The following is a 23,416-nucleotide window of genomic DNA, read 5'->3' on the forward strand; positions in this document are numbered from 1 at the left end:
CGCTCATCCGGGCATTCGTTCGTCGGCTCGGTCGTTGTGAATGATGACTTCTTTGGTAGCCTATGAGCCAATCCAGGTGTGATCCTCTGGGTTGGGCCGCGTGTCGAGCAATTCCATTCTCGAGCTTTCATTGCTGCGCTCTACTGCAGGCAGTGTGGCGCGCAACGACGGAAGCTTGAGGCAATTTATTTTCTTTCTTTATTTCTCAAAACGTGGCCCAACGTGGAAAATCGCACTTGGATCACGAGTGGCGGCGAAAACTTGCGTGCTCTGCCTACGACCAAGTCACCCCTGAATGCGTCGAACTTCATCGGATCTCAGAAGCCAGGCAGCCTGGCTATCGAGTGCGTGCAGGCACGATGCAACTGCATCGGGATCCACGGGGCCAGAGACTCGGGAAAAATGTTCATCGTCGCTTGGAAATGAAACTGCAATTTTTTTTATTCTCACAGCTGCCAAATTAAGGTTAAACCCAAAGTTAATGCGATGATTCTAGATTTGAAGCTTTCGTGACTGCAAGGATTCATATTCTTAGGTTATTTCAGTAAAGTCACGTAGGTTAAATTTTTTTTTAATAAAAATAAAATAAAAATCACGACGTTTTGGAGGCAGCACAAGCTTCCGTCTTCAGGTGGAACAGTCACAGCACGATAGCTGTATCAAGTGTTTTTATTTTACTTTTATTAATTTGAATTTTTTTACCTACGTGACTTTACCGAAAAAACCTAACAATATTAATGCGATGAGTTTTTTTTTTTGTGTGGCGAACGGGCTGAAGCCATCACCTCCGCTACACTTCGGAACCAATTTTATTCGAATGCGGCGACCTCAGCCATGCCAGCTCAGCGCTCTGACCTCCTTAGCCACCGACCCACCCCTCCCCCCACCCCAAATTCACTTGGTGATGTTTCCGCCTTTCGCTTGGGTGCTCGCCGCAGGAACTGCGGGAGGACAACGCTCTTCTGCTGGAGGCCAAGGCGCTCCTGGAGGAGAAGGTGGAGGCGGGGAAGGCGCTTGCGGTTCGCCAGCACGAACTGGAGCGCGACAACGCAGCTCTGAGCTCGCGTCTGCTGCACATGGAGACGGTACGCGCGCGTGCGTGCGTGCTGTATTGATACATCGACTCGAATGAGCAGCTGGTGTGGCGTGTAAAACCATCGCCACTGGGGAGACAAAGGCGGCCGTGCGGGGTGCTGGCCACCCACCCCCTTCGTGTGCCGTTCCGGCCTTCATAGGTGCTTGCCGACAGAAATTGCCCCAACAGTATGTTCAGGATACAATGGGGGGATTTTGTCTTTGCTGTATTGATATCCGTGTAATACATGTGATTATCGTACATATGATCATATCAGCCGATGAGGATGACTTTTATCTCTTCAAGGGAGACATTTTTTGGCTGTCGAGGTGTGTGCGAGGGTAATTCAAGTCATTCCCAGACTCGTTCACACGAGAAGAGAGTTTTAATTTCAGGATCGTGACAGCTCTCACCAAGTCTTCAGCATGTCCATCTACAGTACAGTACTTCTTCTTGGTTCTTTCGGTAAAGTCACGTAGAAGGGAAGTAATAAAATGATAAAAATAAAACATAATAAAATAATTCTCACGACGTTTCGGCCGCAACGCAAGCAGCCGTCCTCAGGTGAAGAATGAAACACCACCAAGCACCTGAGGACGGCTGCTTGCATTGTGGCCGAAACGTTGTGAGAATTATTTTATTATGTTTTATTTTTATTATTTTATTACTTCCCTTCTACCGAAAGAACCAAGAAGATGAATCCCTACAGTCACGAAAGCTTTAAATCGAAATAGTACAGTACTTGTGTACTATTGCGGTCCTGGGCCTCCCCTACGCTGCGGTGTGTAAACACATCAGCACTGGGGGAAACAAAGACAGACAGGCGGGGCGTGCTGCTGGCCACTCATCCCGGCCTTCACAGGCGCTCGCTAAACACCACTTGCCCCAACACTCTCATGAAGGCCACGTGGGGCACCTTTGCCTCTGTCCTACAGGAGCGCGAGGAGGAGCGACACCGGCTGGAGGAGCTGACGCAGGACCACCTGGCGCTCGAGTCTGCCCAGCGCCGGAGTCTCAACGAGACTGCGCACCTCGGGGCCGAGCTGGAACGGCTGACTCATGCCAGCGGCCTCACCTGTACGCCCCCCCCCCCCCCCCATTGACCGTTTGTAGCAGAGGGGTACGGGAACGTTTTTTTGTTGTGGCAAGTGGGCGAGTGACAGCGCGTTCGTAAAACAGTTGCACCGTGTGACTCGGCGGGAGAGAGAGTGGCTCTACGACGTTTCGATTGCAACACAAGCAATCATCATCAGGTATAAAAGGAATAGCAACAAAAATCTAACCAGAAAACTATAGACAGACATATAAGCAGACAGACATCATAAAGATACACACAGAGAGAGAACACGTATCGGCACAAAGAGAGAGGTCGTCTCTGTGACGGGGCCTTAAATATAGAGAGGGGGGCGGGGGCGGAGAGAGGGAGGGGGCAGAGAAAAAATTAGCATGTCAATGCGTGGACAACGACGTGGTATGGTACCGAAAGAACCAAAGAATAATTCCTGCAGTCACGAAAGCTCCAACATTGAGAGAGTGGCTCGCAGTGGCTCGCAGTGGGAAGTTTTGCAAGTTGAAATTTCTGGGTGGGATCATTGACTCGGCCCATCATCTCTCCAGGGTCGATAAAGTCGAGTACCGTATTGCGGGAAAGTCGACAGTGTTTTTGTCTATGGATGGACGCACCCCTACCATGACTCGGGGCTGTTAACAGGAGATGACTGCCGACTCAATGCTCACTTGAACAGGAAATCACTTGGACTTTGTATTGTATCATTCAGCCAGTGTTACGGATATAGGCGAATGAAGCCGATAATCATGGACAAACTTAAACGGTGAATGAGAAACCTTTATTTGGCAGCTGGCAAGCGTACCGCAGCGCAGTTGAAGTATTTGCTGGAGTTGGTTCAAGGCCACGCGCAAAAGCAGTGGTAAACAGCTCTGCAAATTACTGATTACAAATGCCAGTGGTTATGAATTTACAATCATTTACCGTGCGACGTGCAGAGCTGCAGATTAAGGTTCGTGAGCCGCATTCTAATGCCTCATTATTTGTGTGGGGGCGTTGTGGTGGTGAGATGTTAGCTACCTCGCCTCGTATACAGGAGGTCGTGGGTTCGATCCCAACCCTGACGCCGGTATATTTGGAGTTTGCGCGTTCTCCCCATTGTTGCGTGGATTTTTCTCCGGGTCCTCCTGTTTTTCCCTTCACATTTAGAATCAACACACGTTTAGAGTATCTGGCTGCTATAACTTTCCACGCGATAAGCCACTTCGTTGAGCTATCATTTGTGATAGCCAGGTCGCTTCTAAAAAGATCTACACAGCTCAGTGGGCCTTACCTTGTAAAATAAAAAGTATCTATAGCTTTTAAAAAGATACGGGCGGGCACAGCGATGGCACGGCGCTTAGCGCACCTCGCTTTGAACCCGGTGCCCGGAGTTTCGACTCTACTTGGCCCAGTTTACCACGGCCGAGCCAGGAATCGTTTTGTTCGTGTCAAAGGTCACTGTGGTGTGGCTGCGGCATCAATGCCGTGCTCGGTGACGCGATGCCGCGCAGTGTGTCTAATATAAAGTCGGCTATACATCAGAATCAGAATATTTATTTAGACTGGAGGAATCCGATGAGCTGCTAAGCTCTTTTTCTCATCTGGATTAGAACCCAGGATGTCAGCAGTGCTACTGCCAATAACATACCTATATACAGTGATACCTTGGATTGCGAGTAACTTGGTCTGCGAGTGTTTTGCAAGACGAGCAATTTTTTAAATAAATATTAATTTGATAAACGAGCGAGGTCTTGCAATACGAGTACTGTAGTATGTACAGTATACGTTTTGTCTGCCGAGCGTCACGTGATCACAACTGAGCCGATTGTTCTTCTCTCTCTCGCTGCGGGATTGTGGGTAATCGTCTCCCATGCTCGGTCTCAGTCGGCGTGCCTCACTCGTATAGACAACATCCGTGCGAGCGTAGACTGTTTACTCTAGTGTTGTGACCACGTGTGTGTGTGCGTAAAGCATTTTTTAAATTTTGTGTCCAAGTGTAGTGACTGTTCTTTAGTAACTGTACTGCAAGTGAAAGTCGTCCTACACAATAACCCTCCTCTCCTCTTTCTCGTCTCCCTCACACCAGCCACGATTAAATGTAATTAATAAATTTGATGACTTTATATTAAATTTAAATAATAAAAATATAAAAAGTGATTTTGTATTAATCATTTTTATTAGAATGCAGTATTTTTGGGTTGTGGAACGAATCATCTGAGTTTCCATGATTTCTTACGGGGAAATTCGCTTTGATATACGAGTGCTTTGGATTAAGAACACGTTTCCGGAACGAATTATGCTCGCAATGCAAGGTTTTGCTGTATACGTGTGGATGTGCTTTGGATATTCTACACGTGAGCGCGTCTGTCTCTGGGTGCGCGTGCACGCGCAGCCACGCCGAACTCGCTGAGCGTGGAGGTGAACGAGTCGGCCTCGCGGCAGCTGCTGCGCATGGAGCGGGAGAACCTGGCCCTGCACCGCTCCGTGCAGGAGCTGAGCGCGCAAGTGAGTGGGGGGAGCCCATCTTTTTTTTACCTGCCCCCCCCTCTCCCGTCTCGTCTTTTCCGCGGCGTGACGGTGAGCGCTTGGCAGAGGTCGCAAACGGGTTTTGATTCCTTACCCGTACCCGGCCGCACCAGGGTCGCAAACGGGTACCCGTACCCGTACCCGGCTGTACCCGTATCGGGTACCTGATTGCGACCTCTGGGATGAAGCCATGTTGCAGGCGCGGGTGGGTTGATTCTAGGAACTTGAATTGTGAGAAGAGACAAGACGTTGGGAAATGAGTGACAAACGGTTACTCACCAGTGACTCACGGCCTACCCGTACCCGTACCCGGCCGCACCAGGGTCGCAAACGGGTACCCGTACCCGGCAGGGTACGGGTAGCCGGGTATCGGGTAGGGTACGGTTATCGGGTACCCGGTTGCGACCTCTGGCGCTGGGTGCATCGCCCCCCGCGATCCAAGAGGGTCGTGTTCCTGGCAAGGCCGTTGGTCGGTTGCAGTGGGGGGCGGTGACGTTTTTCCTCTTGGCAGCAGCTCTGTTCGCGAGTGAGGGTAACAACCTGAAGAGGACAAACCCCCCCCTCCCCCCTCACATTCGCTTTGACTTACGATCACGTTCTCACTTACGACATTTGTGGCCATGACTCGAATCGTAGCTTGCCGCATTTACGATAAATAATGATTCTCGTCTTGACGGATTTTAATTTTCTCAGTATTTTTGGCAGAACAAAAACGCGTGCCCAAGTCTCCTTTGCCAACACATTGCCCATGATTGACGTCATCGTCGCCTCCGATTAGCACGGTTGGCTACGTACGGCGTGAAAGAAACTCGACGTGCGTGCACAATTGCCAAAAACAATGCGTTTCAAGCGTCTCTTCGAGATGGGACTCTGACCCCTAACCTCGACCCTGGCTTCGTTGAACAACCGCAGCTGCAGAGCGCTCAGGAAGAAGCGCAGAGGCAGCGGTCGGTGGCGACGCTTCACGGCGGTGGAGAGGAGGTGGCCGGCGTGGCGGGGCGGCACAACGGCTACGACGACGGCGGTGGTGGTGGCGGTGACGGCACGGCCGCCCGCAGAGCTACTCCCTCCTTCTCCATCCTGGACGAGAAGTTGGAGGAGCTGGAGCGCGAGAACGAGCGGCTCGCCGCCGAGAACGCACGGCTGAGCCGCGGGCAGGGCTGCGCGCAGGTGGGCATGTTGGCACCTCGCGATCGCCGTCGTCGTTGTCGTCGTCAACGTCATCATCGTTGACGTCATCGGCATCATTGTCGTCATTGTAGTCATCTCATCTTTGTCGTCGTCATCAACGTCATCATCATTGACGTCATCGGCATAATTGTTATTGTCGTCATTGTAGTCATCTCGTCTTTGTCGTCGTCATCAACGTCATCATCAAAGTCATCATCATTGACGTCACTGGCGTCATTGTTATTGTCGTCATTGTAGTCATCTCGTCTTTGTCGTCGTCGTCATCAACGTCATCATCATTGACGTCATCAGCATCGTTGTTATTGTGGTCATTGTAGTCAATCTCGTCTTTGTCATCATCATCAACGTCATCATCATTGATGTCACTGGCGCCATTGTTATTGTCGTCATTGTAGTCATCTTTTATTTGTCATCGTCATCATCGTCATCATCATTGATGTCACTCGCGTCATTGTTATTGTCGTCATTGTAGTCATCTCGTCTTTGTCGTCATCGTCATCATCATTGACGTCACTGGCGTCATTGTCGTCATCGTAGTCATCTTTTATTTGTCATCGTCATCGACGTCATCATCATCATTGACGTCATCGGCATCATTGTTATTGTCGTCATCGTAGTAATCTCGTCTTTGTCATTGTCGTCATCGTCATCGTAGCGTTCATGGAAATGTGAATAATATTCATGAAATTACTTCATAATGTGTCGCGTCAGGGTTTTTTCTGTTCATCATCCAGTTTCAATAATAAATTAGTCATTTTTAACTATTGTCCAGACTTGCTAACATCCTTTTTTTTTTTGTAATGAGTTCATGAGTGTTGCTGCGTCAATTGTATACGATGCAGGAGTAGAATATGCTTGCTCACCCAGTTGAAAGGATAAACAATCTTTATGCAAAATATTGTGAGTTCATAAATAAAAAAATGTATACAACATTATTTTACGTACTGCCAGGGGCCCGTTGTATACAGCAAATGCACTGCCACTCTGCAGCCCAGTGTACTTTCACAACGAAATGTCACCCCCTCCGCAGAAGCTGGAGTTTACGACAGAGATCCGCAGAGCGCAGCAGCAGCAGCAGCAGGGGGCTACACAGCTGGTGAGGAGCCAGCATGAGCAGCAGCAGCAGCAGCAGCAGCTGAGGCTGAGGCTGCAGGAGGTGGAGACGCTGAGCGAGCGCTTGCGGCAAGAGAACGAGGAGCTGCAGCGCAGCTTCGGCCTCCTTCAGGTGAGCTCCTTCGCCGTTCTCTCGCCGTCTTGGCCCTCGGCTGCGCGAGTTCATGGCGGGCGATGCGAGGTTTGTTTTCAAGTCCCCATCGCCATCGTTCGCAAGAGGCTGCCATTGTGTGCCGGCGTCGGGGGTCCAAGGTCACTGGGTGGAATTTCTCAACACCCACCGCCCTCCCAGTGTGAAAAATTGTCGCGCTTCACTTTGTGCGAAGAAGTTTTTTGGAATCTTTATCGGGTATTTAATGCCTGAAATGATGCGGAGAGTTTTTATCATCATCACCACCAGCTGTGGTCATTCAACTGTTGGATGAAGACATCGCCACCATAGCTGCTACCACGTGAACAAAACAAAAAACTTGAGATTTAGGATCTCAACTTTTTGGCAACTATGTGGAAAGTTTGTACCGTACCTCCTACCTGTGATCGTAACGGAAGGCGTTACAGCAACTCTGGTGCGAGTGGGTCAACATTTTCCCATTTTGATCGAAACCAAACACCCATCTGCTGCTCGGGTTGATGGAATCGGCTAACAAGCAACAATTTGAATGATACTCAACGAACTAGACACCAAAACATGTTTTTGTTGAATTGCAATCCTAAATTGCAACATGTATAATTGATTTGAAGCTTTCGTGACTGCATAAAATAAATCACGACGTTTCAGGCGCAACACAAGCACCCGAAACGTCGTGGTTTATTTGATTTTATACCTACGTGACTTTACCGAAAGACCCAAAGAGTATGTATAATTGTGTGGAATTATTATTGTTATCGCAATGACACACTGCATGCTTACCACCCCCCTCCTGCGGGCGCATCCGACGCATCTCCCCTAATTTTTGCCGAGGAGGCGAGGGAAGACCGAGCGAAGGTGGACCTGCGGCGGCTCGACGAAGTGGAGAGCGAGAATGCGAGGCTCCTGCAGCGAGCGCTGTCCGACAAGCTGTCCCTGGCCATGCTACAGGAGGTGAGAGGGGGGGGGGGTGGTGGCACCCACACGGACGTCACGTGGGATCCAACCACGCCGCACCCTACACCGCTGTCCAGTTCACCTTCACGGCGCACGGCCCTTTGTCGATCGATCCATTCGCCAGTTAAACTAAAACCAAACTTTTTTTTACTTTTTTTTACTTTTACTAGCAGGTAAGGCCCACGGAGCTATGGACAGCTCCTTTTTATTCAGAAGCGACCTGGCCACGAATTACAGCTCGGCGAAAGTGGATTATCGCGCGGACGTTTACGGCAGCCAAATAATCTTAGACGCGTGTTGCTAAATGTGGAGGGGGAAAAACAGCGGAGGATCCGGAGAAAAATCCACGCGACCACGTGGAGAACGTGCAAACTCCAAATATACGGGCATTAGGGTCAGAATTGAACCCACGACCTTCTGCATACCGGGAAAGGGAGATAACATCTCGCCATCACGGCGTCCTGAATTGCAACAAAACCAGAAATACCTGGAGAAAACCCACCTCTAACCGTGGGCCATAGATGTAAAGATCATCATTAGAGCACAATAGCAGGAATTTAGCCTTAGTCTTCCATGCTGGCCAGTGGAATAGGTGGAGGGCCCACACTTTGCCCCACCACACGGGACCTGACGATCAAATAACTGCGGTGTACAATTTATACTGCTGGGTGGACGGCGGCGTCGGGACTTAAGAAACCTGCACCATTTTTAAATTCTTTATATTAAGTTCACTTGCTTGCTTGCTTAGGACCGTGCAAATCTTTCGGTCGTTTTTTAACCCACTTCCCGTGATCCAATCGAGCTGACATTTTCCACACAGACTCGTTGTGCGTGACAATTAATGTTCGTGAATTATTTTTTCCAAAATTTGACACTTTTTAGGACAAAAATATTATATTTAAGTACCAATTGCTTAATGCTGCCATGCAATCATCTGACCCATAGGTGGCAGCCATCTCAAGCCAGAGGACGAGAGGACTCTAGCCGCCACGCATATAAAGGATTTATAGTGAAAAACTTTGTTTTTACGGGTTATACTTGTTACAACTGCTGTACCGGGACATAGACTCAAAGCGATGACCTCTGGATTGCATGAGTCCAATGCATTCGTGATTCACCACAGCAGCGTCCCACGATTCGAATGGCGCAACTAAATTTAGGTTTGATGGTGTCGCTCACCAATTTTCTAAGTGACTGTGTGCGAGCTGTGAGAATGGGTTTGGCATCCGAGTCGTCGCACTGCGATTCAGACTTCACCTTGCTTTGCGCTTCGTAACCACCACCACCACCGCTGCCGCCGTCGCCTCCGCTCCGCAGGAGCTGTCGCAGGAGCGGACGAGGGCCGGCCGCGTGAGGGAGGAGCTGGGCGAGCTGCGGCAGGAGATGGAGAACTCGACGACGATGGTCGGCTCCCTGGAGCCCGGTCGCGTCGACGGCCGCCTGGGCAACTCTCTCCACCACTCGCCCTCGCCAGGCAGCGGCGGCGGCGGTCACCCCACGTGAGTGTCCAGGGCGGTGGTCGCGGTGTGGTTGGCATCGCCCCTTTTACGACGGAGTAAATACCATCCCCCATTACGCATCGTGTCGTATTCCCCCTACTGCCTTTCGTAGCCTGGTGCCTGCGCCGCATCCAGGCTGTGATCTCCCCGGTGCACCGGCTGCCCACTGGATGCCTACGCAAGCTGTCCAAAGTGGCACGCTCACCGCAGTGTCCTGGCACAAGCAGCAGAAGCAGAATGATAATGAGTTATGAACGCTTTCCAAGTAAAGTTGGAAAGCGATAACGCATGATCCCTGTCCGTTTGTTACAAATGCAGGGGGCACGTTAGAGCACTCGTAAAGATGATCCAATATGAGCTTATCGTTTGTATAAAGTTGGGTTGCTGTTTATTGAATTTACCCATTATAAAATACTGGCCAATTTGAACAAAGGATTTGCCCAAAATTTGGAGACAAAAAAACACGGCTATAAAAAGGATTTGACTTGGCATTTCCACTTTACCAGCGAGGCGCACACACCTCTGCCCCCCTCCTCGCCTTCCGCGTCATCTCCAACACCGTGTCACATCCTCTGTTGGTGTGGCTTGAAACGTATCAATATGGTCGCAGCGGATAACCCTTGCGAACGGCGTTGCCCTTGGGTCCTAACGTTCTCTTTGCTGCGAACAAAATTGTCGAGCGGTCGAAACGACGTTACTCAAACTAGACCGGCGGCAAATCACGTCCGCAAGGTGCCGATTGCGTATGGATGACGACGATTTACCCCGCGCTTGCAGCTCGCACGAGACATGCAGGAAGGCTCTGGAAGGCAAGGCGGAGCAGATTTCCATCCTAGAGACGCAGCTCGAGGAGTCGATGGTTCTCAACACCCTCCTGCAGGAGGAGCTGCAGAACGTGAGTCCAGCGACTCAGGCTCGTGGCGAGACGCAGACGCATTCCTCCGCGATTGTGCTATCGGTGCCGTTACCCTAGATCGGTGTTCGTCACTAATTTTCAGAGGGGGGGGGGGCACTTTTGCCGAGAAGACATCAGCGGTGTGAGGGCTGCCACACCGCCTGCAAGGGAGGTGTTTACACATTTGTCTATTGTCAGGGGCCGCACTAAAGGCCACCAGGGACCGCCAGTGGCCCGCGGGCCTTGCAATGATGAACGCTGCCCTGGCCAACGGGATCCATTCCAGAATTGAACAGCGACCCTGAATTTTGACGATTAATCGAATCGAATTATTACAGGCCCGAGGCACGTGAGCGGTCGTGTTATTTTATGTTCCTTCTTTAAATCACTGCTCTATTAAATTTCGATTCAAAGCTTTCGTGACTGCAGGGATTCATCTTCTTGGTTCTTTCGGTAAAGTCACGTAGAAGGGAAGTAATAAAATAATAAAAATAAAACATAATAAAATAATTCTCACGACGTTTCGGCCACAATGCAAGCAGCCGTCCTCAGGCGAAGAACAGGTCTGTCGAGCGTCTATTTAATCTGGGATGGAGGGGGAAGAGCGCCTTGACAAAATAATTTGCATATCAAGAGGAATTTAGCATATTTATGGGAAATGCAGATATGCGATTAGTACTACTACTAGTATTAATCGCATATTTGCATTTCCCCTCCATCCCAGCTTAAAAAAACTCAAACGTAAAAATTCCGCAAGATGTCGTCCACTAGACCAAGACTGAATAGACGAAAATCCTTAATACATTAACACTGTACAGAATTAGAATAATCTTGTTGTGTAAAGTGCCTTCCATATCGAAACATCTCAGAGCGCTGTACTTAAAAAGAAAACTACGCTCACAAGTATAGACACAATCTAATAGAAATACAGTAAAATCCAACAACACTAAAAACGACAATTAGCGCGTGCTGCAAGTCTCTACGATGAAACATGCGCAGCCCCTTGTGACGTGGCGTGTGCTCGTGGGCGCGTGCGTCTTTGCCCGTCAGGTGATGAGAAATCGCGAAGAATCGATCCAGCAGCCGATGGGCAGTTCTTTCACGACCCCGGAGAGGTCAAGTGGTGACCTCCTGGCCGAGGTCGCGACCCTGCGCGAGCGGACGGTCACCCTGGAGGCCGAGAACATGAAGCTGCAGGTGCCGTTTCCGTCCGACGCGGGTTATAATCGCCGTCATTAGCGTGGGCCGTGGTCTGTCCACTACTGGATGATGGTCTTGCCACGCTGCCGTTATCTCTGATGGTTCCGGGTGGTAATAATCTTTTGCAGTCCTTTGCTGGACTTATAATCGTACTCATAATCATGAGCCATGGGCTATGCCAGATCCTCTGTCCACCCAGCAGTATAAATGGGTAACATCAGAGGTAGTCAATCGGCAGGGTGCGTGTGCGATGGCGTAAGTTGTGGGCACTCGCCCGCCCCTCTTCCATCCACACGTCTGGCCGACGTGGAAGGGTCGAAGGTACAACGCAAGCTACGTTTATCTCGCGTTGAAATGCAAACGCGCGTCCAGACGCTTTAACATGGAACATCAAAAACAACTTGAGCTCTGTGCGTGTGAAAACAAATGGGTCGTAAGTGTTGGCTTGAACAATGGCTGAGTCTCAAACCGCACGAAGTTCAAAGGGAGAATAGAATTATTGCCGGCGGGAGCAGCAGCCAAGAAGGAGCAACCCCCCCCCCCCCCCCCCCCCCCCATGGGAATGAATGTTGATGACTGGGATTTGTGAGGAGGCCCAAATTGCTGCTCCTGCTGCTGCTGTAACATCAAACGAGCGAGGAGAGGCAGGCAGGGACAAGACCACGAACGATCTTGAAACACAGCCGCTGCAAATCACATACCCTCCAGCTCTTCCGCCAGCAGTGAAGCGCACGTGGCGATTGCAAGGCCGCACCTTCGCATTTCTTTCTTTTCTCCCAGGAGGAGAGCGGTCCCGCGTTGTCGCGCGCGGCCATGCTGACGTCGGCGCTGCAGCGCTCGGGCCAGCGCTCGACGCAGCTGGAGCTGCGTGCCGAGCGCGCCGAGTTGGCGCTGGCGGAGGCACGGCGCGACGTCGAGGAGGCTCGGCGAGCGTGCGAAGCCGCGGAGACGGAGTCGCGGGCGCTCGCCGGGCTGGAGGCGCGCATGGAGGAGGAGTTCCGCGAGGTGCTCGCCGCGCGGCAGCAGCTGCAGGCGGCGTACCTCCGACTCGAGGAGCACAGCCACGGGCTGGAGCAGAGGTGGCCGATGACTCCCTCCTCGCTCCAACCTCCTCACTCCTCCTCCCTCCCTGTCTGTCTCCCTCCCTCCCTCCTTCCCCTCCCTCTCTGCCTCCCTGCCTACCTGCCTGCCTACCTCCCTCCTCCAGCTTCTGTGCTTGACTCCCCTGCCCCTGATAATTGTTTTTAAATCCTTTATATTAAGTTCACTTGCTTGCTTGCGCGCTTACGACCGTGCAAATCTTTCGGTCGTTTCTTAACCCACTTCCCGTGATCCAATCGAGCTGACATTTTGCACACAGACTCGTTGTGCGTGACAATTTATTTTCGTGAAAATTTTTTTCCTAAATTTTCCACTTTTTAGGAAAAAAAAAATTCATATTTAATTTAAAATACCAATGTGATAAAATGAAACTCTTACTCAAGAAAAACAGAAATGAATAATAAAATAAAACCGATGCCACCCATATAAAGGATTTATAGTGAAAAACTTTGTTTTTACGGGTTAATTTTTTTTACCCTTTTATCTGGCAACAAAACTGACACCTTTTTTACAAGGAGTCATGTTTGCATTGACCACAATACCTGCAGTCGGAATGCAAACCAAAAGTGCATACATTATCAGAGTTGTGTTTTTTGTGGCATTCCTACTGCAGGTATTGTGGTCAATGCAAACATGACTCCTTGTAAAAAAAGGTGTCAGTTTTTTTGCCAGATAAAATGGTAAAAAAACAAGGATCATATTTTGTTACTGGTGTAAATTTTTTCCCCTGCCCCTGTTCAAGTCGAGCCTAGGGACTTGTCGTCTGTAAGCTCAATATGTAGATCGTCTTGAGACGCAGTTTCATTCGGACGCTACGTAGATGCCAATGTTGTTGTCGTTCTGCCGCTGCTCTTCCGCGTCGTAGTTCACATTGAACCTCCTTCTCCTGTGTTCACCGTCGCAGCTTGGCGAAGGTTTCCGCTTGGGACTGCAAGTTCGACGCCCAGACGCCCGATCACCATCGCAACAAGGGTCGAGACAACACGTCCTACCTCGATAGCAGCTCGATCGTCAATGACAACAACCTCCCCAGGTATTATTGACCCGCCTAGGTCTGGCGGCTCTCGCTCGCTCGCTCGCTCTCTGTAGCTTTTCTGTCCAGCGGTTGTCTGTTTTTTGTTCTGCGGAACTGGTGGGTACAATGTGGGAGAAAAAATAAATTCAACAGATTCATCAATAACACTGTGGTCTGCAAAGGAAAAGTTTAGAATGGGCAACGTTTCGGGTAACGGCCCTTCTGCAGAGCATAACACGAGCGAGGCCGGAGAGTTTGGAGTGAATGTTAAGAGTTGGTGACTCAGAATCGGCTTAATTATTGATGCTGGAGGAATCAGTTTTTACAGATGTACAGTAGGGGCGGGTCAGAACGTTACACAACAACAAACATTACAAAATACGATAGGAGTGCAGAGTTTTGGGGAGATAAAAAAAATACTTAAAAATAAATAGACAAATAAAACTAAACCATTTTTCATCTTACCAGGTAAAGCCCACTGAGCTACTAGTTTAGTTTCCAGAAGCGACCTGGCCACAAATGATAGCTCCACAAATTGCCTCATAGTGTGGACTTTCATAGCAGCAAAATAATTCGCATAATCTAAATGCATGTTTACACCATTGGACCTAATGAGAATTACATTTTAAAAATGTTTTACAATAAACAGATTTTTTTAAATTGGCGTATGAAAACTTACTAATTAGTAGCTATTGAGTAATAAAAAATGTGTGACTGCATAAACTCATTTGTGTTGAAAGTAAAAATGATAAAGTGTTGCTGGCACACCGGGGCACACCGAGATGGATGGTTTTGTGGTCTTGCCGCGTGCACGATTGGCGAAGGCCGAGAGCCGCGTCGTTTCCGCCCCATCCCCACGCCCGGTTCTCTTCGCTTGAGAACCTCGTGGGTAGAGGAGGAGCAGGCCGGGGGTGGCCCGAAAGGCCTCGCGGACAGTGGTTACATCCACTGCTTTGATGAATGGCCTCCCTAAGCCACCGATATCGCCCCCGAACCTGCGATGCAATAATTAGTTTAGTGCCTGCAGGCTGGCCGATTGAATTTGTTCCATCTGCTTGGTGGACTTATCTCTCCGCCACGTTCCATCCATTGGCTGCCACTCCGTCGCTGTTCTTGACCAGGAGGTCCACGATCCTTTCAAGCGACGAGTTCTGCCCAAGCCCCACCTTAACTTTTCCTAGCAGTTTGAATTACGTCCGTAATCCGTTTCTTCTCGAGCACGGTTGGCTACGTGCGGTTGCAAAAGAAGTTCAACATATATACATACAACAAACATGCAACATACATACATGTAAACGCATCTCTCCGTGCTGCTTCGAGCACTTTTCAGTCGTTCTAAAATCCATCGGTAACGACCGTGCCTCTGGGGACCGTATGACGTGGCAGGTCGACCGCGCTGATCGAAACTTTTCAAAAAATGTTCCTGCAGTGTGGACGGGCGTCTGGGCTGCGAGACGGCCGTCATGGACCAGTACACGTTCGTCGAGTCGGGCAGGAGGTGAGAATGATGGGCCAGATTTGGGGGGTGGGGGTGGAGGGTGGGGATGATTTTATACTGCGGGGTGGACAACCGAGGTGGATGCACCAGGAGATTGATGACCTCTGGATTGCTAGTCCCGTGTGCTGACCAGAGGTCGCAACCGGGTACCCGATACCCGTACCCTACCCAATACCCGGCTACCCGTAACCGGCCGGGTACGGGTACCTGTTTGCGACCCCTGGTGCGGTCGGGTACAGGTACGGGTAGGCCGCGAGTCACTGGTGAGTAACCGTTTGTCACTCATTTCGGGTAGGGTACGGGTAGGGAACGGGTACCCGTACCCGGCCGGGTACGGGTACCCATTTTCGACCCTGGTGCGGCCGGGTACGGGTAAGGAATCAAAATCCATTTGCGACCTCTGATCTCCCCCCTTGCCACCCCCTTTCTTACCTATATAACCTCTTGCCACGGCAGCTCTCTCGCCTACTTTGGCAGTTTTCTTGCTGTAGTTGTTCCACCTGAAGAAGATGCTTGTGTTGCGATCGAAACGTCGTGTTTTATTTTATTTCTACCTACGTGACTTTACCGAAAGAACCAAAGAGTATAAACCAATTAAACTCAAACGTTGTATCGTGATGAATTATCACATTCACAGGGTCTCTCTCTATCATTCACCAAGAGGAGGTGTCAGGGTACAAATTGAGCCAAATTCTAAAATTACATCGCAAATTACTCAGCTGGTATTACATGCAGACAGAAAGCATCGCCCCCTAACGGCAGACTAATGCCCCACGTCACTGTCGCAAAACGTGGCTTCTCCCGGTTGTTTCTCTGTGTGCCGATGTGAGTGTCTCTCTATGTGTGTCTCTTTGTTATCTCTTTCTGCTTATGTGTCTGTCTATGTGTCTACGTGTCTGTGTTTTGTCTCTCTCTCAAATCTTTGGAAGAACGTAATCAACCAGGTAGGGTGTTGACCGTTACGTTAGCCGACTCTCTGCGTTGTATTGCATTATATTTCCAAGTTTACTATGTTTGTTTTCTCTTTCATTCGTACCTGATGATGATTACTTGTGTTGCAATCGAAACGTCGTATGCTATTATTTAATTTCTTTTATTTCTACGAGACTTTACCGAAAGAACCAAAGAGTCATTCCTGCAGTCACGAAAGCTCCAAATCAAGTTTTCTCCAGGTCCGTCGAGTTCTCAGCCGGTTTAAAACCAAACGTAACGTGCGAAACAAACTCTCGTCCTCAGGAAAGGGGTTGGAGCCGGCGGGTGGCTCACGAGCACGGTCAAAAAACTCATCAAACCCAAGAGGGAGGCGGAGAGGGAGAGAGAGAAGGAGAGGTCGGGCGACAACGGTGCAGAGGGGACCACCACCAGGGACGCGGACGGAATGCGCCATGGAACCGCGTCGAACTCCTCCAGCCCAGGTTCCAGTGCCATGGGTTCGTAAACAATTTTTATTACACATAATTGCATGTTAAAGCTCTGTCTGTCTTTGTAACAGGACGGTGTGTTGCTGTTTGCGCGATTAACCCTGGAGAAAACTGGTGAAATTAGTCGTCATTTCAACTTGTGGTGCGCCGCACTGTCTTTGCCCGCTCTCTCGAAGAGAGCGAGAGAATGACTCGGAGGCCCGAGGAACCACGGGCAAGGCCGTGAGTCACCGCTGCCCCCACCAATAATTGCCCAAGCTCTGCAGTCCTCTGTATGTTAAGATGTTATCGGTCAATTCATGAGCGTTTACTTGTGGGAGGAAACCGGACCACTCGGAAAAAAACTCCATACCAGTGTAATGTGAGGATATATCCGGGTCGCTGACGGATCACAACTCGTCACGATGATTGGCTCTGCCGGTCCTGGTCCATAGCCAATGGGGGAAAGCCTAGGGGCGTGGCCCTGACGTAATGGGAAGGTGACAGCTGTAAGTAGAGGATTGGTTCTGCTGGCTTTAGCCACAGCCAATGGGGGGACGAGTCAGGGGCGTGGTCCCGGGAGCCTACGATGGAGTCTGGAAGATTCCATAGAGGCTAACCAGGATTGGTGGAAAGGTACCACGTGACCCGGGTATTAAATAGGGGTGGAGACGAACAACACGTGGTCAGAACTGGAACGAACGAAGGGGAGAGGCCACGCGAGAGCGGGGGTCCAGGCTGCCACGTGGCTGCGTGCGTCTCTCTCTCTCTATCCCTCTCCCGCTGTCTGTCAGCAGCGTGAAGGAGTGTTGTAAAGAAAGACAAATAAAGACCGGATTCCAGAAGTCGCTTCCACGACCTATATTACAGCAGTGAGGAGGGCAACACGACACCGTACAGATGGGACAGATGGAGCCCACATTTGCTGCGCCGCCTTCTCCTGGCGAGCCAGGGTGTGTGGCTCCTCTTCGACGCCCAGGGGAAGGGGGAGCTTGTGTCGTGTGACCGCGCATTCACCCTGTTTTTGATGTTTTGCAGTAACGAAGGCCAATAATTCCGGCAGCATCCAGAAACAGGAGAACAGGAGCTACGTCGGAGGATCGTTCACTCGCAAAGGTATGTGTAGTGTAGCAGCGCCGACTGGCGACCACAAGTGGCAACTGTGGATTACAAACAGTCTGCACGTAAGGGGCAGACAATATACACGGGAGCGTCAGCAGAGGGGCGGAACTGGGTCAAGGGTCATTGAGGGGATCCACCTGGGAGCCCCGAGAACCCGCCAGAGAGTTCCAGAAAGGGGGGCGTGGCCAGGGCGGAGCCGGGCCACGCAGGAAGGATAAAAGGGGGTGAGAATCTGGGCTCGGGGCTGGCCATGGGAATCGGGGTCGTCTCGCCGTGGAAATCGTCCTCGCTGCCATCCTCGTCATCGCCCGACGTCGCCACTGCTGGATAGGCGGCCAGCTCGCTGTCCAGTCAGCTAGCGCCGTCGAGATTGACGGTCAGCGTTACGTGATGTGCTCAGTGAGTCGAGTAGAATAAATGAAGGTGCCTCTATAGCAATTGTCTCCGCAGTCCTGTATGTATGTTGAGCTTATTTTGCACAGTACGTAGCCAACCGTGCTAATTGGAGCTGCGGCAGATCTCGCCAAGCATTCTAAGCCAGGGTTGAGGCAGGATAGTGCTTGGATGGGCTGCCAGATTACGTGTTGGGGAGCAGAGGGCAGTGCAGCGAAATAGATTGTTGTACCGTACTTCTGTGATACCTCGACTTTTATGCTCCCGCCGTGGGCAAGCATGGTTATGTAACCTCCATGACCCACAGTATCGAAGCACCCTCATCCAGTAATTGCTTGCCAAAAAAGCTGTACATGCGCATTGGTGAAGACGGGGATCGTAGAAGTATAGTACAACAACGGATGTTTCTGCACTGACTTCTGCTGCCCACCCACGTATCCTCACATCACACTCCCTCCTATCCTTTATACATGTTATATTACGTGCAGACATGTATGTTAACGTGTCATTCTTCGTGGAATGCGTTGTGGAAACGTCGCCAACTCTCCGCGACAATTCAGACGACGCGCAGACGAGCGGCAAGTGGAGCGCGAGTGAGGACGATCGGGGGGCTCCGAGGAAGGGGGGGGGTGGTGGTGGTCCGCCGCCCCCCCCCAACCCCACCGCCGATGCGGAGCGTCCCGCAGACCGCAGCTCGGATCAGAGTCACCCCGTGAAGCGGAGCGCCTCCCTCTACATCCCCCGGGTGAGGAGGAGGAGGGGAAGGAGGTGGTGGTGGTGGAGGAGGGGGGAGGAGATCCTCCTCCTTGGGCAGGGGAGTTATCGAAGATAACTCCCATGATGATGATCCAATGTGAGCGACTATTTAGTGTGGAGTTGTGTTGCTGTCAGGGCTAATACCCCTTAGAAAACAGGCCAAGGGTTTTCCACTCAAGCAGCCTAATTCCCTCTCTCCATCTTTGTTTTGTCCAATCTCTCGCCTTCTAGCAAAGATTTGCGTCGCGCGGACAACCGCTGACCGGCAGTTTCCGCCAACCCACCCAGCACAGGAGCGGCACCGCGACAACATCAACGCCAACGGACGACCACCTTCACCACCCATCCCATCCCTCCTCCGACGTCCCCGACACAGAAGTTGCCGGCGGCTCTCCCGGCAACCATGGCTCGCTGCGGAGGCCCGACGACTCCGTTGCCAGCACCCACCGCAACGCTTTGCCGCACGCCGGCACCACCGGCAGCCTGGGCCGCCCCCCGTCGGGCCCGCGCGGAAAGGTTCAGCCGAGGACCGCGGCAGCCGCGGTAGTGTCGGCGGCGGGAGCGAGCGTGCGCTGGTCCGTGTCGGGCGACGGCAGCGGCTGGAACAGGGCGACGCAGACGCTGGACCGTCCCCGTAGTCCCAACGCGGCTCACAGGCACCGGCTGTCACTGTCTCTGGCGGCGCCGCAGCAGCAGCAGCAGCAGCAGCAGCAGCAGTCCAGGACCGGCTCCAACTCGTCGGCCTTCTTCTACGCGCCGACGGCCATGCCGCCGCCGGAGGCGAAGTCTTCGGAGGCGCCAGACAGCGACCGCGCGAAGACGCCCCCCCCCAAAGGCGGCGGCAAATGCGCAGTCGACAAGCCGCAAGAGGGGAGCCTGAGCACGGAGGCGGCGGGGAACGGCGACGTTTCCCGCGCGGACGACAAAGCCGATTCGCCGCTGTCGTCGTCGGCCGAACAGACGGTGTGGTACGAGTACGGGTGCGCGTGACAGACGCCCGCGCCGTAGTTCGACGCGGACACACTCGCTCGGGAAACACCCCCCCCCCCTCCCGAGGCGTCTGGAAGCAGCGATGCGCTGTGCGATGGACTCTCGTGACCCCCTTGCCGCGAGGATGGAGTGAATGTGGCCGCGCCGCCTTCGGAGACCTGTGTTGATGCAGCCGCCGGAGGCAATATTCGTGAAGACGAGTGGCACTCGCAATGCAACGTGCAACTGTGCAACTTCCACGCGGCCATCGCCTGGCCGAGCAAAGATTGTGGTATGAGCGTGGGTGCGCGCGACTTTTACCGTATTCTCCGTATTGTAAGGCTGTCCGGAAAGTAAGATGCACCCCAAAACTTGTGCCTTGTTGTCAATCAAGTTATACAAATCTTGTCTTTATTATATATATAATCCGGAGAATGCGGTGACGTGAATGTGACTTCTTTAGAAAGCTGGCAATAATCGTGAAGATTCTTACTGACGATGCAATGTGCAGCTTTGGCGGAAGTTTGTAATTACATATCGCGGGTCTGCTGTTTTGTAGACACAATATTAGACGTTATTTTGTATGTTTTTAGTTTATGCAAAACAAAAATCTAAAACCCTTCCGAGTGTTGAAATGCAAATGTGATTTTTACCGAACGTGGCCTTGGTAAGCGTGTTTGTGGTATCTAATTCTATAGATTATTTTCTGATGCTGCTGCTGTTTAATGCCTATAGTTTTTACGTTGGAGAAATAATAAGCGAGGCGAGGTGACTCTAATTTGCAGTGGATTTATGTATTTTTTTTATTTAAAATATTTTACAAATTATTGAAGAACTTCCAATTTCAATTAACCTTTTGCGGACGGTTCTAGAAGCTTGGCAATTGAAGGTGATGGGTTCGAAACAGCTCTGAAGTCATTTTTAGTCAATAGCCTTTCTTTTGCGTGGGTCTTTTGCAGTTGTGTTATTTTGGGTTGTGCCTGAAGAAGCTCCCAGGAAGTGGAAGTGAAACGTCAGACTTCGTGCCAAACAACATGCAGTACAACACGAAATCACACCGGGAGGATCCTTGCCTTTTCATAAAAAAGAGATAGAAATAAGATGGTATAAAACGAGGCAATAAAAATATGTTTTCCTAAGTCAAATTATGAGCACAAAAATTAAAATTAATCGAGTTGAGAGTTGCTGGGACAGTGCATTGTTATGTTGTAACTACTTTAGTTCTGCTCAGCACGACTGGTGCAAATGTGTAAAATGTGATTTTGCATTGCAGCGTCTGGACAACACACGGCGATGATAAACCACGAGCTGGATATCGGATTACCGCTGGCTCGCTGAAGTTTGTAAGAATTGTGTTTCTCTGACAAAACATCAAGACGCTGCTGATTTTGTAGAGCTGGGCTGTGTGATCATCAAAGTAATCCCATTGCTTCAATAATTTCAGCCTATTGCCGGTTCGATTACTCGACTCGAATCGGATAACGCGGAAATGATCGCAAAGAATTGAGCCCTCCCCTCTGTTCCCACGTGTGCCGCTGGATCGGATGCAATGGGCGGGGCTTGGTGACATCATCGGCCTCGTCACGCTGGGCGTGGCTTGTAAGGGGTTTCCTGCCTTCAAGGAGGCAGGAGGATGTCGGACCGGGCACTGTTTTAAACGGGGCCATAATAATTCGCCACGAAAGATGATCACAATTTGTTTTGTATATCATGCAGCTTAATCGACTAATTTTCCCAGCTCTACTGATTTTCTTAGGTTTTTTCGGTAAAGTCACGTAGGTCAAAATTAATGAAAATAAAATAAAATAAAAAACAAAAAACACGACGTTTCGCTTCCACGCCGTCGCTCACCCCCCCTCCCTCCCGATACGTTCCATTCATTGGCTACCATAGTCTGATGAGCTCCCCCCTCCCTCTCCTCCCCCCCTCAACTCGCTTTTAAGGGATTACATCTTGAATCGTTGCCTCACTTGATGCAGCTAATCTGGCTGTGACGGTCCCACCTGATGACGGAGACTTGTGTTGCCTCCGAAACGTCGTGTTTTTTGTATTTTATTTTATTTTCATTAATTTTGACCTACGTGACTTTACCGAAAAAACCTAAGAAGATGATTCCTTGCAGTCACGAAAGCTTCAAATCTAGAATCTCTACTGATCTGTCACCGTTCTTGATGATGACATGCATACTTTCTCCAGTTAATACCTTCCTTAAAATTGTATTTGTTAATCATGTCAAAAGTTTTCATTGCCATTTTCTCATCTGACAAGGGCTACCTTTTTATTGAGCTGGAATTAATTTAATAGAATTCCGGTCAACTGAATTAAGTTGACCGGAATTCAGTGCACATGTGAAGTAGTTAAACTGTTTGGCAAACAATGCACTGTGCAGAAACCTGAGCAATCTGTGTGCCAGCCAGTTTATTGCCACCAGCCTTGAGAAAGTTAATATTTACTGAGTTCAAAGTCATGGCAGTGAAACTTGGGACTTTTTCTTGATCGATATCAAAGGTGAAAACTCCTCCATGGGATTTTATGACAAAACGAACATTTTGCTAATTTGGTTCTATCTCTGCCGTTACTGGCGTGGCATAAGACGATTTAAAAAGAAATATATATTTGTTCGAAACCCGCGCACAGCAGCGCCATCAGTCCGTGTGAGAGAGTGGCCCGCTGAAGGTGATATGGCAGAACTACGTTTGAGATTTCTTGAAGTGACCTTAGCCACGCTAAGGTTGCAGCACTTTCCACATACCCTGCTGCAGATGTTTGTCACATGGCGGTAAAACCCAACGTTTTTGACAGACTTGCCATAAGACAAATTAAGTGAAAACACAAATGTAATTGTGTGTTCTTTGCTAACACCATGAAGCCTACTCTGCACCTTGAGAATAAAGTTAAATCACGGCTGCCTGCCTGGGTTCAAACCCGGGATCTCAGCAGGGACGGCTCAGTCACTGACCTCTCAGTCACCGTCAGCTGCTTGTAACGATTTGATTCCTAAACATGTTATACGTTATGAGTTTTGTAACCGCAAAAAGAATCCCAGACTTTGTCTACATCATTTTGCTCCCCACTGTTCTGCTCTGACACATTCACAAAAAAGTGCAATGAATACCACGATAATCAATATTTTCCAAAACGTCCTTTGCAGAAATTAAAGGGAAAATTGAATGCTGCCACTTTTCACTTTCTAATGTTGGTGGCTCGGCTGAGCTACTGCGGGGTGGCTTCCGTTCCGGTTGAGGTGCGAGAGGTCAGACCTCGCTCAACGGCAGCCCATTCTGAAAACGCCGACTCAAGATTGTACAACATCATGCCGAGTGAAAATAGTTTTCATACGATCATAACTTTGACCTAAGTTTTAACTTTCCAGTTTCAGATTTTTTTCCACATACACTTTATCTGAGTGTATGTTTGTTGGCAGTAATGTTACTCTCGTTGGAACTTATGGCAACGCTAATAACACTACTCTCTGTTCCAGTCATCCCCGATCTCTCTGCACCCCACGGTCAGTTACTTGTCAACCCTCAA

At 50.2% G+C, this 23,416-nt stretch overlaps 1 protein-coding gene across 1 annotated transcript in view; it reads left to right on the plus strand.

The window, feature by feature from the left end:
* Nucleotides 1-22,998, plus strand: part of LOC144949094 (uncharacterized) — a 63,087-nt gene extending 40,089 nt beyond the window's left edge. The window contains exons 11-26 of the mRNA XM_078878934.1: nt 939-1,085; nt 2,011-2,152; nt 4,516-4,628; nt 5,562-5,819; nt 6,871-7,065; nt 7,918-8,034; nt 9,355-9,536; nt 10,314-10,431; nt 11,482-11,628; nt 12,412-12,710; nt 13,637-13,765; nt 15,177-15,245; nt 16,482-16,675; nt 17,684-17,761; nt 18,721-18,905; nt 19,148-22,998. Of these exons, the coding sequence (XP_078735060.1) occupies nt 939-1,085; nt 2,011-2,152; nt 4,516-4,628; nt 5,562-5,819; nt 6,871-7,065; nt 7,918-8,034; nt 9,355-9,536; nt 10,314-10,431; nt 11,482-11,628; nt 12,412-12,710; nt 13,637-13,765; nt 15,177-15,245; nt 16,482-16,675; nt 17,684-17,761; nt 18,721-18,905; nt 19,148-19,906 (3,132 nt within the window). The 3' untranslated portion in view covers nt 19,907-22,998. The remainder of the gene's footprint in view (nt 1-938; nt 1,086-2,010; nt 2,153-4,515; nt 4,629-5,561; nt 5,820-6,870; nt 7,066-7,917; nt 8,035-9,354; nt 9,537-10,313; nt 10,432-11,481; nt 11,629-12,411; nt 12,711-13,636; nt 13,766-15,176; nt 15,246-16,481; nt 16,676-17,683; nt 17,762-18,720; nt 18,906-19,147) is intronic.
* Nucleotides 22,999-23,416: the final 418 nt, after the last annotated feature.

This window comes from Lampetra fluviatilis, chromosome 52 (genome assembly GCF_964198595.1).
Source record: "Lampetra fluviatilis chromosome 52, kcLamFluv1.1, whole genome shotgun sequence".
NCBI lineage: Eukaryota > Metazoa > Chordata > Hyperoartia > Petromyzontiformes > Petromyzontidae > Lampetra > Lampetra fluviatilis.